Below are 15,046 nucleotides of genomic sequence, written 5' to 3' on the forward strand. Positions count from 1 at the left end.
CCAGACTCATGTCCATCGAGTCAGTGATGCCATCCAGCCATCTCATCCTCTGTCGTCCCCTTCTCCTCCTGCCCCCAATCCCTCCCAGCAGCAGAGTCTTTTCCAACGAGTCAACTCTTTGCATGAGGTGGCCAAAGTACTGGAGTTTCAGCTTTAGCATCATTCCTTCCAAAGAAATCCCAGGGCTGATCTCCATGGAGAAAGGCAAAAAGCCAGGCTTGGTGTTGGTCATCTTCTATTTACCTTAGAGAGAACTCCTTGAAAATGAAACCAATATAGAACAAAGAGTAAAGCTTAATGATAAAAATGAGGAGCTGTGGTAACATTATTTTCATGGTTTCCAGTTCTACCTGAATTCAGCTTCACAATTCACCAAAGTAATCTGTTTCCTTAAGCTAGTTTGAGTTGCTTCTGTCTGTTGATAATCAAAATAGCCTTCACTAGTTCAGCTGCCTTTATCATATACTAAATTTCATTATATATCTGGTCCAGTGAGCTATCTATTTCTACACAAATATCATATTTTAAATTGCTTTAGATACGAGTTCTAGCAGTCTTTTTTTTTTTTTTCCAAGAAAAGACTGTCTTTGGTTTCCCACGCACTCGTCTTTACCCTCCTTAATTTCTTGTTTGGCTGCCCTGGGTCTGCATCACTGTGCACGGGCCTCCTCCAGTTGTGAGCGGGGCTGCTCTCGAGTTGTGTGGTGCACTGGCTTCAGGGGTTGTGGGTCGTGGGTTCTGGGGCACAGGCGCAGCAGCTGTGGAACATGGGCTTAGCTGCTCCATGGCATGTGAAATTTTCCCAGAGCAGGGATCAAACCTCTGTCAGACTGACAGGCAGATTCTTAACCACTGGACTGCCAGGGAAGTCCTGCACTCATTTTAATGGGATGGTTATATACATCTTAGTGTTCTTCAGAGAAACAGAACTAATACACATGCACATTTTGGGGGGCAGAGGGGCATACTTTTGATTAAAAAGGAAAAGTCTCCACATATTTGGAAGAAAACAAAATATGGTTATAACTGCTATTAAGGAAGAACTGAGCAGGCACCAGTACAAGGTAATTAAACAAGATGGATGTAAAAGCATAAGTCTGCTTGAGGCAGGAAAGTGGGTAGTCCATGGAGTTGATATAGACTTCTTCAAGGGACATATTGGTAGAAACCCAGGTGGAGTCAAATAAGAGAATGAGAGGGCTTTTTGGTTTTATATGCGTATATAAATTTAAACATGCATGTTGGAGACCTTTCAGGGTGCTGCTTCTCCTGAAGATTCTTGTAATGTCACTGTAATTAATAAATCAGATAACTTTTCATCCATCTTGGTTTAATGGCTATTTTGTAAGTTTGCATGAAGAAAAACCATGAACTAAAAAAAGGCAAGGAGGCTCGTAGGGAGACTCACTTGAACAGTGTTCCCTGTGAGCTGGCCTGGGACTGTAATAATGTAGAAACATTTTTCAACTTGCTTATTGCCCTTGCCATCTCCCTAGAAGATTTAGCCTGCCTAGAAAGGAAGTAGAATAACATTAACATCATTTCCTAGATATAAAAATGGATAAGATAAGATGCTTTTTACTTTCCTACTTTTTAATGTTTCTAGTAGATGGTAAGCACTCAGTAAAATTCATATTGATAATTTTAATTTGGTATTGCATATTTAACTTATATGCAGAGTACATCATGAGAAATGCTGGACTGGATGAAGCACAAGCGGGAATCAAGATTGCCAGGAGAAATATCAATAACCTCAGATATGCAGATGACACCACCCTTATGGCAGAAAACAAAGAACTAAAGAGCCTCTTGATGAAAGTTAAAGAGGAGAATGAAAAAGTTGGTTTAAAACTCAACATTCAGAAAACTAAAATCATGGCATCTGGTCCCATCGCTTCATGGCACATAGATAGGGAAACAATGGAAACAGTGAGAGACTTTATTTTTCTGGGCTCCCAAATCACTGCAGATAGTGACTGCAGCCATGAAATTAAAAGATGCTTGTTGCTTGGAAGAAAAGCTATGACCAACCTAGACAGCATATTCAAAAGCAGAGACATTACTTTGCTGACAAAGGTCTGTCTAGTCAACGCTATTGCTTTTCCAGTAGTCATGTATGGATGTGAGAGTTGGGCCATAAAGAAAGCTGAGCACTGAAGAACTGATGCTTTTGAACTGTGGTGGTGTAGAAGGCTCTTGAGACTCCCTTGGACTGCAAAGAGATCCAACCAGTCCATCCTAAAGGAAATCAGACCTGAATATTCATTGGAAGGACTGATGCTGAAGCTCAAACTCCAATACTCTGGCCACCTGATGTGAAGAGCTGACTCATTTGAAAAAACCCTGATGCTGGGAAAGACTGAAGGCAAGAGGAGAAAGAGATGACAGAAGATGAGATGGTAGGATGGCATCACCAACTCGGTGGACATGAGTTTGGGCAAGCTCTGGGAGTTGGTGATGGACAGGGAAGCCTGGCGTGCTGCAGTTCATGGGGTCACAGAGTCAGATATGACTGAGCAAATGAACTGATAATGTTATACATACTATTGTCTAGGTCTTCAGCTACCTACTAATAAATATATTACCAACAATTTATTGTTAACAGAAAATATCTTTTGTTCTAATTTTACCAAAGTTTTTAAAATCAGGCACAAAAGTTAAAGCTTTAGCAATGCTATGGTATTTGATATCATTTTCTTAATTTGATATATTATTCTGTTGCATTTCATAAACAAATAAATATGAAATATGAAATTTCATTTCATAAATTAATTTCCTAGTATTAAAACACCTTTACATTCCTGGCATGAATTCCAGTGGGAAACAGTTCATCATTTAGTAACATTCTTACAATAGAAAATGTCACGTGTAAAAACTGAGTTAACAATACAATGAATCCCTACGTACCCATCACTTAGACTCAACAACTATGAAATCATGGCCAATTTTTCATCTTGATCCTCACATATTCCCTCTACTTCTATGATTATTTTGAAGCTCCAGATTACATGTTGGTAATTTCATGACTAACAGCTTAAGTAGTTTTCTCTAAAAGTGACTTTTAAAAAAACACACAACCACAATGTCATTATAAATACCCGTTTTTTTGACAGTTGCTTTAAGATCTAAACATGGTCTACACAATTTGTTGATACATGACTCCTCCTTTAAAATAACAGCTTTATCGAAATATAATTCATGTATCATAAAATTCTCTTTTGAAAAAATATTTCTCTTTGGCTACACTAGGCCTTCGTTGCTGCACTTGGGCTTTCTCCAGTTGCGGTGGTTGGGGGCTACTCTGGTTGTGGTGTGTGGGCTTCTCAGCTGCCGTGGCTTCTCTTGTTGCAGAGCCGGGCCCTAGGCGCACGGGTTTTAGCAGCTGCGGCTCATGGGCTCTAGAGCGAGGGCTCAGTAGTTGTGGTGCGTGGGCTTAGTTGCCCCGCAGCATGTGGGATCTTCCTAGGCCAGGAATTTAACTGTGTCCCCTTTTTAATCACTGGACCACCAGGGAAGTCCCTAAATCCCCTCATTTTAAAGTGTACAATTCGGTGACATTACCCCCAGGACTGTAATACAAAATTTTTTTTTCAGTTATACATGTATCCTTTTTCAAATCCTACTGCTCTTTTAGAGGATCCTCTGCCATTTTTTCCTTGTTAGTTTTTGTTAGAAGTGTTTATCCTGTGCAGTTTCCCAGGATTTGGACTTTGCTGGTTAATCCCATTGATATTTAATATGCTCCTCTGACCCCCTACATTTCCAGTAAACAAGCAGCTAGATCTAGGGTTTTGACAAGACTCCAGATTGAATTATTTGGCAAGATTCATAGCTAGTGTTATATCAGGGAACATCCAGTCAGGAGACTGGAACCACATGAGTTATTTGAATTATATGACTAGAAAGGCTAAAGAGCACCAAGAAGGTATTACAGCAGCAGCAACTGCAAAGCTGCTAGGACTGGGAGAGGAAAAAAAAAAAAAAGAGTTGAAATTAATCCTTAGCAGCCTGACCGAGTCCGACGGAACAGAAAGCCAGATACCTGAGGACGCCTTTCCTAGCTAGTGCTAGTATCAGTTAGGACGCACACAATGTCTGACTGAATTACTGCTATTAGCATAGGTAATCATTAAGGTAATATTCTCATTTTACTCATTCAATACTTGCAAAGCTTTATCACCTCTTACGTTAATGCCTCTCCTATTAATCTGGTTATCTGAACCTTATTCTAATAGATTCCTCATGTAGGGTTCATGGAAATAATGAGTTAGAACACTATTGTTCTAACTATTGATGACAGCCTGTGGCTTTCTATGCTTGAAAGTCCATTTGGTTGGATATAAAATCCTGTTTGGGGACTTCCCTGGTTGTCCCGTGGTTCAGATCCTGTGCTTCTAATGCAGTGGTGTGTGACTGATACCTGGTCAGGAAACGAAGATCTCGCATGGTGTGACCCCCCCTAAAAAAAGAAAAATCCTAAGTTCATGTTACTTCATTATCTTTTTTTTTTTTTAGTTTTCTCTTTTATTAAGGAAGGAAAAAAATGTTCATGATTCTGCTGAAAGATCATCTCCCACTGCAGAGGTAGTCATGGAATGTCTCAGCTCTCCTTCCTTTGATGGACCCTTTCTCAGTCTTTCCATGCAGAAGACTGTGTAAAGTCCTGTCATACAGCAGTCACACAGCCTGGTGCGCTAGTCATAATCGGTTCACTTGTGCCTGATGCAAAAATTCTCAACTCTGGGTCTCCATTATGTTATATACAAAGTTATCCTTCCTCTAATACATTAAAAACTACCAAAAAAATCTTTAGAGTGTCAAAGCTATAAAACAGATACATATAAAGTTTCTTTTGTCTGAAATACACACCTCCCAAGTTTCCATTTTCCAGAAAAGGCAGAGCCTACAAGCCACATATTGTGAAAGCCACTTTACAGGTGGCTTTATTTAGATGACCCAAGGTGAATCAGTGCCGTTATTGTTGTATAGCTGTGAAACAGATCGTTATAAACTCATTACATTTCTTCAATATGAAGTTCCCAGTGACTATGCGATCACATCCAATTTCTCCATTTCCAAAGAAGCCAAATAAAGGAACACTAGGAAAAAACTTTCTAAATGCATCAGCCTCCACATTCTTCTTGGCTCTGTAATACTGAGAGCCCCTGCCGACGCATGCAAACATGAAGCCAACGGTGTTCTGCTCTGGAATGTCCGCTGCCTTGAGGCGCTGCATTGCGGCGTCGGCAGTCCTCTCATCACTGACATCCTCGCTGAGGAGCACTGTGGCACCCTGGACTTTTGGTGTCCACTAAATGACAGTCCGACCACACCAGTGGCATCAATGTCCAGGGGGCTCTTTTCAGAAGTCAGCGATGCCAGGCTGTCCACCTGGCCTCCAGCCAAGAGGACATTCATATCACTGAAAGTGCTGACGACTCGCTGCAGATAATTACTGGCTCCCACCTTACAGCAGTTATAGCCAAAAACAAGGACCACGCGAAGCTCAGGGTTATCTAAAAGACCTACTTCAGTGAGTTGATGCCTTTCTAGTGTTAATTTCTTTGGATCCTTAATAAAATGAAAGGGCTTTATATTTATTCCTTCAATTTGAGGAAATAATAGAGCAAAACAAATTCTCCAATTTCTATTTCCTGAGGTCGATTGCTACGTGATCCTATCGGTGTCACTAGAATTCCTGGGGTCGCAATCCCAAGGACTTGGCATTGTTTTGGGAAGAGCTTCTCAAGGGCAAACGCCGCTTCCATAGTAGTTCTTTTCCTGGCTCTCTTATGGTCACGACACTCCTCCAGATTAATGAAATTTTCTGAATCAGCCATGTAAAGAACTGTCTGTGGTAATATATGGACATTCTCAAGCTCTTCGGCTACCATGCGGACCAGGCAATGCTGCGCCAGATGGCAGGGATCCGCCGAGAGCGCGGAGATCCAGGTCACATTCCGATGAGTCCGCAACACTCTGCGCACACACTCCCTCCATAAGCGGCACACGCTGGGGACGCACACGCACAAAGGACTTCATTATCTTTTAACATGGTGTCACTATCAGAAAGTATGAACATGATCAGATTTATCTTCCCTATAAGTAACCTCCTCCTTGCTTTTTGTTTGAGGGCCCGGACTCCCAGGGACTTTTTCTTTTAAAAAACCCTTTCAAAATTTTCATTCTTTTTTTTAGGCCATGACTCAGTACTGACTATTCTGGGTCAATGTTCCTAGGTGTACAGTGTGTCTTTCTAACATATAAAGTATTTCTAATTTCAAGCAAGTTCTCTTGATTCAGTGTATCAGCCAGAGTTCAGTCAGAACAGAAGCCATACTACTTATCTGAACAGAATATAAAAACATACTAAGTATAAATAGGTTACTGAAGGGATAAAAAGAGAACATCAAGATATCATGGTGGTGGTTTTTTAGTAGCTAAGTTGTGTCTGATTCTTTTGCAACCCCGTGGACTGTAGCCCACCAGGCTCCTCTGTCTATGGAATTCTCCAGGTAAGAATACTGGAGTGGGTTGCCATTTCCTTCTCCAGGGGATTTTCCCAACGCAGGGACCAAATCTGTGTCCCCTGCTTGGCAGGTAAATTCTTTACCACTGAGCCACCAGGGAAACCCAAGGAGAGAGCAGCTAATATCCTGAAATGAGAGAACAAAGAAAGGAGAGGAATCAGAACAGCCTCGTGGAGCTGAAAGTTAAGACAATGAGGAGGGATCATGCTTGTGCTGGTCTCTGAGCTTTGACCTAAGACCAAGATCCCTGAAAAGGGGCCGCTTGTATCTGACAGTAGGTATGATGAAAGCGCTTCAGGTGTTATAAAAAACTGCAACCTGACTCAGCTGAGGCTAGGGAAGGAAGCGCTGGAAGTAACAGCACTGGCTGGAATAATGCTCACAAGAACCACAAGCAGATATAAAGCCCACAGAAGGTAGACAGGATGCAACATAATCCTGTTTCCTTCAGACCTGCATTCTCCCTCTAGTGACCCCCTCCTGGCAGAGGCTAATATAAATACAGCTAGAACAGAAATGGGGTCAGAGAGTCCCGTATTTCGGATGCGACTGAAATGACTGAGCAGGCACTTACTCAGAGCAGAAACGTGCAGTGTTCCAGCTTCGTCACCACAAGACTGAGGATAGAAGGGTGGCTGTATAGACAACAGCATAATAACCTGCACCAAGTTTTTAGTATTTGCTCTTATCCCTTGCTTTGGATTTCTTCACAGACTTCTTTTTTAACGGATATCAGGTTTTCAATGAGGTATCACTCTTCTCGATTTAAAACATTTTCCTTCTTTTCATTTCCATCTATTTCTCTTAGGAATTATCAATTGTTTATTCACTTTTGATTCCCTTTAGTTTTCACTTTGACTTTTATTCCTTTTAACTTCTAATATTTTCCTGAATTCTTTGCATTTATTTTTACACCTTTTATCCACTCATCTGAGCATTTCTAATTCTAGTTTACACTGTTCTTTTACAATTTTACCATTTAACCTTGGTTTGAAACAGTAGGTTGTTTTTTAAGGATTTAGTTTTATATTCTTATAATTTTCTATCATATTCCACAATTCCACTGATCAGTTTTAAATATTTTTAAAAGGGACAAAATAACTTTTCTATCCTTGAGGTTCATGAGATATATTAGTTTTACAAAGTGACTAAAATAAACGACCTAGTTCTTTCAGCTGCTTCGTTTCTCCCCCACTTCACTGTTCTTTCCTTTGCCCCTATTGTCCATTCCTGCTGAAACTGGTGTCTACAGCCAGCAGTTTCTCCTCGAAAAGGTTGTTTTGGAAGAAAGCTTACATTTGTTAGTTTCAAGACAAGTTTGGAGTTTAGCAATCCTCTTAAACACCTGCATGTTAGCAGCTGCAGGAACCTTCACTTTTTGTGGCTGCTTTGAAACTGGCCTGCCGCACTTTCCTGTGGCAATGTTTTGGGAGACACCCTTTTCTCAAGGCCATCAGATGTCCCATTGTTTTTTGTCCATGACCTTCCACACAGATAGCTGGCACTACTCAGGTTTTACAGCTGCTTCTGAGTTTGTCACTATCTGGTCTTATTTTGGGATTGTGGGGATACCGTGTCACCAAGACTTGCTACAGATGCCATGCATAGATTTTTGCTTTTATGAAGGAAGCTGGGAGAGTAAGAGTATGGCAGCTATTTCTGTCATCTTCTAGTCTTCAATGTACTCCTGGTAGTGAATTTTTTATTTAGAACATCTGTGATAATAATTTATATAAAAGGTAGTAGAACATAGTGATTAGAAGCATGAGTTTTGGAGTCACATTGTCTCGGTACAAATCCTAGATTCACCCAACATTTACTAATTATGTGATCATTAACTTCTATGACTTCAGTTTCTTCCATAAAACGACTGGTTGTGAGAAGTGAAATAACAAGCACTGAGAAAAGTACTAAGGTTATATAGTAAATATTCAACAAAGAAAGTGCTTGTTTTTTTTTTCCTTGGCTGCACTGCAGAGACTATGGGATTTTAGTTCCCCAACCAGGGATTGAACCTGGATCCGCAGCCACCAGGGAATTACCAAGAATCCCATTTTAACTATTGTAGTTCTCATTTTCCTCTTTTTCAGTTCTAAATTTTGTATTACTGACTTTAGACTACTAAAAAGTAATATAACATCTGGAAAAAAACACCCAAGCTCTTGAAATCACAAATGCAAACTGCTAGCAAATAACGAAAATGAGACAAACACATGGTAGGCAAAGGTGACTTCAGAGGAAAGGTCACAGCGTTAAGCACGTTCATACAAAACAGAAAGAAATGAAAACGTATGCAATAAGCATGGAATACGAAAGATTAACTCCCTTCTATTAAAGTAGAAATCAATGGATTTTTTTTAAAGAGTAAACTGACAATATTAAATGTCGGCAAGGATGTGGAACAACAGATACAGATATTACGGGTGGGAGCAGAAAAATGGTTCAACTAGGTGTCTAATGCACAGTCTTGACCCATCAAGTCCACTTCAAAGTAAGTACCTTAGAAACAGACCTTCCCAGCTTGTGGGCCACTTAAGAGAGAGTTGGACCACAAAGAAGGCAGAGTGCCCAAGAATTGATGCTTTAGAACTGTGGTGCTGGAGAAGACTCTTGGGAATCTCTTGGACAGCAAGGAGATCAAACCTAGTCCATCTTAAAGGAAATCAGCCCTGAATATTCATTGGAAGGACTGATGCTGAAGCTCCAACACTTTGGCCACCTGATGTGAACAGCTGACTCATTGAAGATTCAGACACGACTTGGCAACCGAACAACCTAAGTGGCCTCAGCTCTTTCAAAGCCTCATCTTTTATCTTATGCAGCATAAAAATATTCTTTTCTGTATTATCATCTATCTATATGAGTTGCTAAGCAACCTCTTCTAACATCTTTGATTTCCACATGAGAAAGGTGAGTTTCATCAGAGTCAAGGCCTTATTTTATTCTCTGCTGGATCTCTGCCAGCTAGAATAGTGTCTGGAGTATCATACATGCTGAAAAAATATTTGCTGGATGTACAAGTGTATACCACATACACAAAGGATCACTGCAGTATTATAAAAATACAGAATCAGATGATATAAAATGCCTATTTAAATAAAGGATGAACATGTATATTCATATAATGGAATGGGGAAGGGGACAACAGAGGATGAGATTGGCATCATCCATTGGTTTGATGGCATCACTGATTCCATGGACATGAGTTTGAGCAAACTCCAGGAGATGGTGAAGGACACGGAAGCCCGGCCTGCTGCAGTCCATGGACTGCACAGTCAGACAGGACTGAGCCACTGAACAAAAACAAATTCAGCAGTTAGAATGTATCAACTAGAAATCCATGTATAAATCTCAAAGTGAAAAAGGCAAACTGCAGAAAGATAAGTAGAATATAACTTAAAGTTTTACATAAAGTTTACAATCAGGTGGAGCAAGGCTATGCATTAAAGTATAAAATTACATATGCATGGAATGATGCACACCAAGTGTAAAGACAGAAAAAGAGCTCCATCAGAAGTATTGCAAAAAACAGTCACGTTCTCATAAAGTAGATGAGGAATTCCTACTGTCATCCAGCTATGTGTCAACCAAAACCACAGCAAAATTCAGTTTTAATGTTTAAATGTGAGATTTCACAGAAAAGGAAATTCAAATGTGATTTAATATGATCCCTATCAAATTACCAATAGCATTTTTCACAGAACTAGAACAAAAGATTTCACAATTCATATGGAAACACAAAAGACCCTGAATAGCCAAAACAGTCTTGAGAAAGAAGAGTGGAGCCGGAGGAATCAACCTTCCTGACTTCAGATTACAAAGCTACAGTCACCAAAACATTATGGTACTGGCACAAAAACAGACAGACAGACCAATGGAACAAGACAGAAAGCCCAGAAATAAACCCAAGCGCCTACAGGTACCTTATTTTTGACAAAGAAGGCAAGAATATACAATGGGGCAAAGACAGCCTCTTCAATAAATGGTCTGGGAAAACTGAACAGCTATGTGTAAAAGAATGAAATCAGAATACTTCCTAACACCACACACAATGATAAACTCAAAATGGATTAAAGACATACATGTAAGACCAGAAACTATGTGTGTTTTTTTGTTTTAAGTGAAAACAAAAAACTCCACTGAGATTTCACCTCCACGGAGATTAGTATCAGTCAGTTTAGTTCAGTCATGTCTGATTCTTTGTGACCCCATGGACTACAGCACACCAGGCTTCCCTGTTCATCACCAACTTGCACAGTTTACTCAAACTCATGTCCATTGAGTCGGTGATGCCATCCAACCACCTCATTCTCTGTCGTCCCCTTCTCCTCCCGCCTTCAGTCTTTGCCAGCATCACGGTCTTTTCCAAAGTCAGTTCTTTGCAACAGGTGGTCAACATATCATTATTCAAATAACACTTTGCAATGATCAAAATGTTTATTAATAATTAATAAAGATTCGAGGAAATAGGCACTCTCACATTGTTGGTGGGACTATAAGATGATACAATGCTTATAGAAAGAAATTTGCCAATATCTATGAAAAATAAAAATGTGTAAATCTTCTGACCTAATAGTTCCAGTTTAAAATTTTATTTTATAGCAACTCACTAATGTGCAACATGACCTATGTACAAGGTTATTAAATGCAGCAATATCTGCAATTGAAATAGACTGGAAAGAAAATGTTTATCAGTAGGGACTGCTCCAATATATTATGGTACATCCGTACAATTAAATCTTATGTGGTTATTAAAAAAAGACTCTAAAACTCTATGTACTGATATATAGAACGTGACAAAAATGTCATGTTAAAGGAAAAAGGCAAGCTGAAGAACAGTATGTACAGTACATTTATGACTAGGTATCTCCAGAGGGATATTTAAGAGAAAGAGAGAATACTTGTGGGAGGGGGAAATGAGTATTTAAAAAGGGATGGAGCCTTTTCACTATGTATCATTCTATGTCATGAATTTTGAACCGAGTAAATGCTACATGTTCTGATGAAAAACCTTTTTTCTTAAAAATACACACATTTGAAATAAAAACTATAATATACAACAGAAATAAAAATTCTTTCAGGTGAATTCAAGCTAGCAAGTACTATATTTCTTTCACCTGAAGGATAAACTTTTCCACAATTCCATTGAGCCTTTCAGGTTCCATCAGTTTATCTACCAATTCCTGCTCAACTGCCATTAGGGCTAAGCCACTAAGCTTTTCTTGTCCCCTGGTACGACATAAATATGTTTTAAGACGAGACAGTGTAGAAAATGAGTTTTCAACACTTGCTGAAGTAACTGGCCAAGACAAAGCAATATATAATAGCTTTGATATGCAAGGAATATTATTGTGAAGACCATGCTGAATAAATAAATGGCCAAGATTGCTGAAGTTGATAAAATCATATTCCAGGACAAAGTTGAGCTTTGCATAGTGCCGATAAAATCTAAGTTCTGGGATGATGTCTGCATCAAATTTATAAAATTCTTGGACATCTTTGGCTGTTGCTTCATTTAAGGGTTCATTCCATTTAAGTAACAATTCTGAAATTTGCTTCATTTTACAATAATCAAACTCTAAAAAACACAATTTTAAATTTTGCAATACAGTATCCAAGCCTTGGTAATAAATATTAACTTTGTATTGTTCTTCTGTTGAGGTAGGAAAAAACATACTGTCTGAATTGCCAGGATCTATAGTTTTCTGAATTTTTCTTCTTTTTTGAAATGAAGGTCTTTCAACTTCAAAACCTTTACAGGTTATTTTTTGACATATTTCCTCTGCTCCATCCCAGATAGTTTTGAAATAAGTATCATTTCTTTCAAATGATAAACACTCCAAAATTGCTTCTATTTTTGAAGACAAAGAAAAAATGTCTATTGTTTCACTTTGAAACTCTTTGGAAAGAATTCCTGTAACACTTAGTATTCGATAAAGAAATTTCAAACAAAAGATAAATTCAAATTTAGAAACCAATGCCAACAAATCACTCAATTCATCAGCTAAACTTGTGTTTGAAGAATGGTTTGATAGAACTTCCAGCGTTTCAATGATTTCTGGAAGTCCCTCAATCACAGACAGTAATGTATTATCATGGACTGTCCAACATGGTTGTGATATGTGTTTCTTGCACGTTTTGCTTTGACTCAGCTTATAAATGTTTTGAAAATTTACCGACATTTCCCCATGAATAGTGTTGAACAAAGAACTGAGAGTATTTAGAGCACTTCGGAGCTCTTTTACTTCCTTACAAAACCTAATCACTGCTAAATCCAAACAATGTGTGTAACAATGCAGGTATAAAGCTCTTGGCTCTTCCTTCTTAAATTCTGCTGCAATTTTTTTAAATTTTCCCTTCCAGTTACTGGTGCTATCATAGGCCTGGCCTCGTATTTTATTCAAATCAACTCCAATTTGCTGCAGGTAAGCTTTGATACTCCTGTGTAAGCTGGTCCCAGTCATCTCTTCAACATCTATGAAACCCAAAAATCTTTCTTTAATTAACACAGCCTTTGATGTCTTCTGTGGGTATCTCACACAAACTGAGAACTGTCCTTTAGTGGCACCATCAGTGGTCTCATCACATATTACTGAAAAAGCCGAGGAGACATTGATCTCATTTACAATATCTTGCAATATTTCAGTCTTTATTATTTCAATAATATCATTTTGAATCTGTGTACTATTATAGAAGTCAACTTGTGAATTCATAAGTCGAAATATTTCTTCTCCTTTATCTTTTGCTCGGATTTCTAACAATTCTAAAAAATTGCCTTTATTCACAGATGAAATAGACTGGTCACTTCCTTTTAAGAATAAACATTGCTTTCCAAGAAATAAAGTATTTTCAATTATAAGCTTTAGGTACTTTTTATTTCCTTCAATCTGTTTTGACTGATTAGATAAAGTGTCATTAACAGCTTCATCACAAAATTGGTATTCTCTCCAAAACTGCAATGACTTCAAATGCATTTCACTTTTCTCATGCTTTCTGAATTTTTCCATAGTTTTTTTCCAATGGGAAATTCCTTGTGCTCTAAGTGACTCTCTTCCATAGTTAAATTTTTTCTGGCAGAACAACTGGCATGAATAACAGAATATTACATCCTTTTTAATACTGTTTTCTAATCGTTGAAAATAAGATTTTTTAATACTTTGTGATTTACCTTTAACTGTTTGTATTTTGGATGTAAATTTTGGGTGACGTAGTCTGTCACTTTTTTTCATGGATTTCATATTGTTTGTAGCATTTTGGTTTAACATATGATCTTTTTGTTCTTCTGTATTTAAGGCAACCGTATGCTGACTGACTACAGATGACGGTGGTGAAAGGCTTGGCTGTTGCACACTATTACTTGATTCACTGGGTGAAATCTTGGGAGAAAAAGACAACATTTGTTTGAACAGTTTTCAAACAGTCAATTAAAGAGGGAAACATTAACAATTATTATAACTCAGTATTCTTATTAATAATTTCAAGTCAGACTTGAGATCTAGGAACCTGAATGTGAATACCAAAATGTGTTTATTGCTCTATGTTTTTGAGCGCCAGGATCAAAACAGGAATAGATATGTTCAAATACACATATAATATGTTTAAAAAAGGAAAGCTTAAACAAGAAGGCAGTTAGTAGGCTTCCCAGGTAGCTCAGTGGTGAAAAATCTGCTTGCCAGTGTAGGAGACACAGGTTCAATCTCTGGTCCAGGAAGATCCCACATGCCACAGAGCAGTTAAGCCTGGGAGCCACAACTACTGAACCACATGTGCCTAAGCCCGTGGTCAGCGAGAGAAGTCACCACCGTGAGAAGCCCATTCACTGGAACTAGAGAGTAGCCCCCACTCACAGCAACTAGAGAAAAGCCCATGCAACGACAAAGACCCAGAAGAGCCAAAAATAAATAATTTTTTTTAAAAAGGCAGTAGCAAAAACAATTAAAAGTAAAACTTACATCCTCAATGACACTTGCTGTTACTGAAGAAACTGTACCTGTTAAAGCATAAATTCAAGATCTTATACCATAATCTATAAAATAGTATCATTAATTATATTTATTTCATATTAGACAACTGAAAGGAAACTTAGAATAAAGACAGATTCTATAATCAAGTGTAGCAAAACAGTGTATATGTCAAATATCTTCACATCAATTTTTACCTTGTAATACATCAGAGTTCACAATGGGCAGGGCATCACGAGTATCTGCCAATGACACTATATTGCTTATAACTGGAGTTGCATCTTTCTTTGGAGAAGGGAGATTCGTTGAAGCATCACGTACCACTGAAACATTTATTGATAAAAATGAAAAGATTTCTTATAAACCAGGCAGAATCAACCAATCAGAAAGCACTGTTTAATAACAAGTATCTCAATGAATAACGTAAGTATCTAATAGCTTTAAGTATTGATGAGTATTGGAGTACTTTTTATTAGGGCTTACGGATAGCCAGGTTCTTTAGGATAACATTAACACCAACATTAAACTGATAATTTACATTTTTCATATCTTTTA

General features: G+C 38.3%; 1 protein-coding gene and 1 pseudogene across 1 annotated transcript in view; both read right to left on the reverse strand.

Moving 5' to 3' along the window:
* Positions 1-4,487: 4,487 nt before the first annotated feature.
* On the reverse strand, positions 4,488-7,881 carry LOC129656507 (F-box only protein 22-like; annotated as a pseudogene).
* ZMYM1 (zinc finger MYM-type containing 1) overlaps positions 6,719-15,046 on the reverse strand; it is a 31,022-nt gene continuing 22,694 nt past the window's right edge. Inside the window, exons 8-10 of the mRNA XM_055586443.1 lie at positions 14,689-14,814; positions 14,483-14,520; positions 6,719-13,906 (exon numbers count right to left, since the gene is read on the reverse strand). Of these exons, the coding sequence (XP_055442418.1) occupies positions 11,633-13,906; positions 14,483-14,520; positions 14,689-14,814 (2,438 nt within the window). The 3' untranslated portion in view covers positions 6,719-11,632. The remainder of the gene's footprint in view (positions 13,907-14,482; positions 14,521-14,688; positions 14,815-15,046) is intronic.

Source organism: Bubalus kerabau, chromosome 6 (genome assembly GCF_029407905.1).
Source record: "Bubalus kerabau isolate K-KA32 ecotype Philippines breed swamp buffalo chromosome 6, PCC_UOA_SB_1v2, whole genome shotgun sequence".
Lineage (NCBI taxonomy): Eukaryota > Metazoa > Chordata > Mammalia > Artiodactyla > Bovidae > Bubalus > Bubalus kerabau.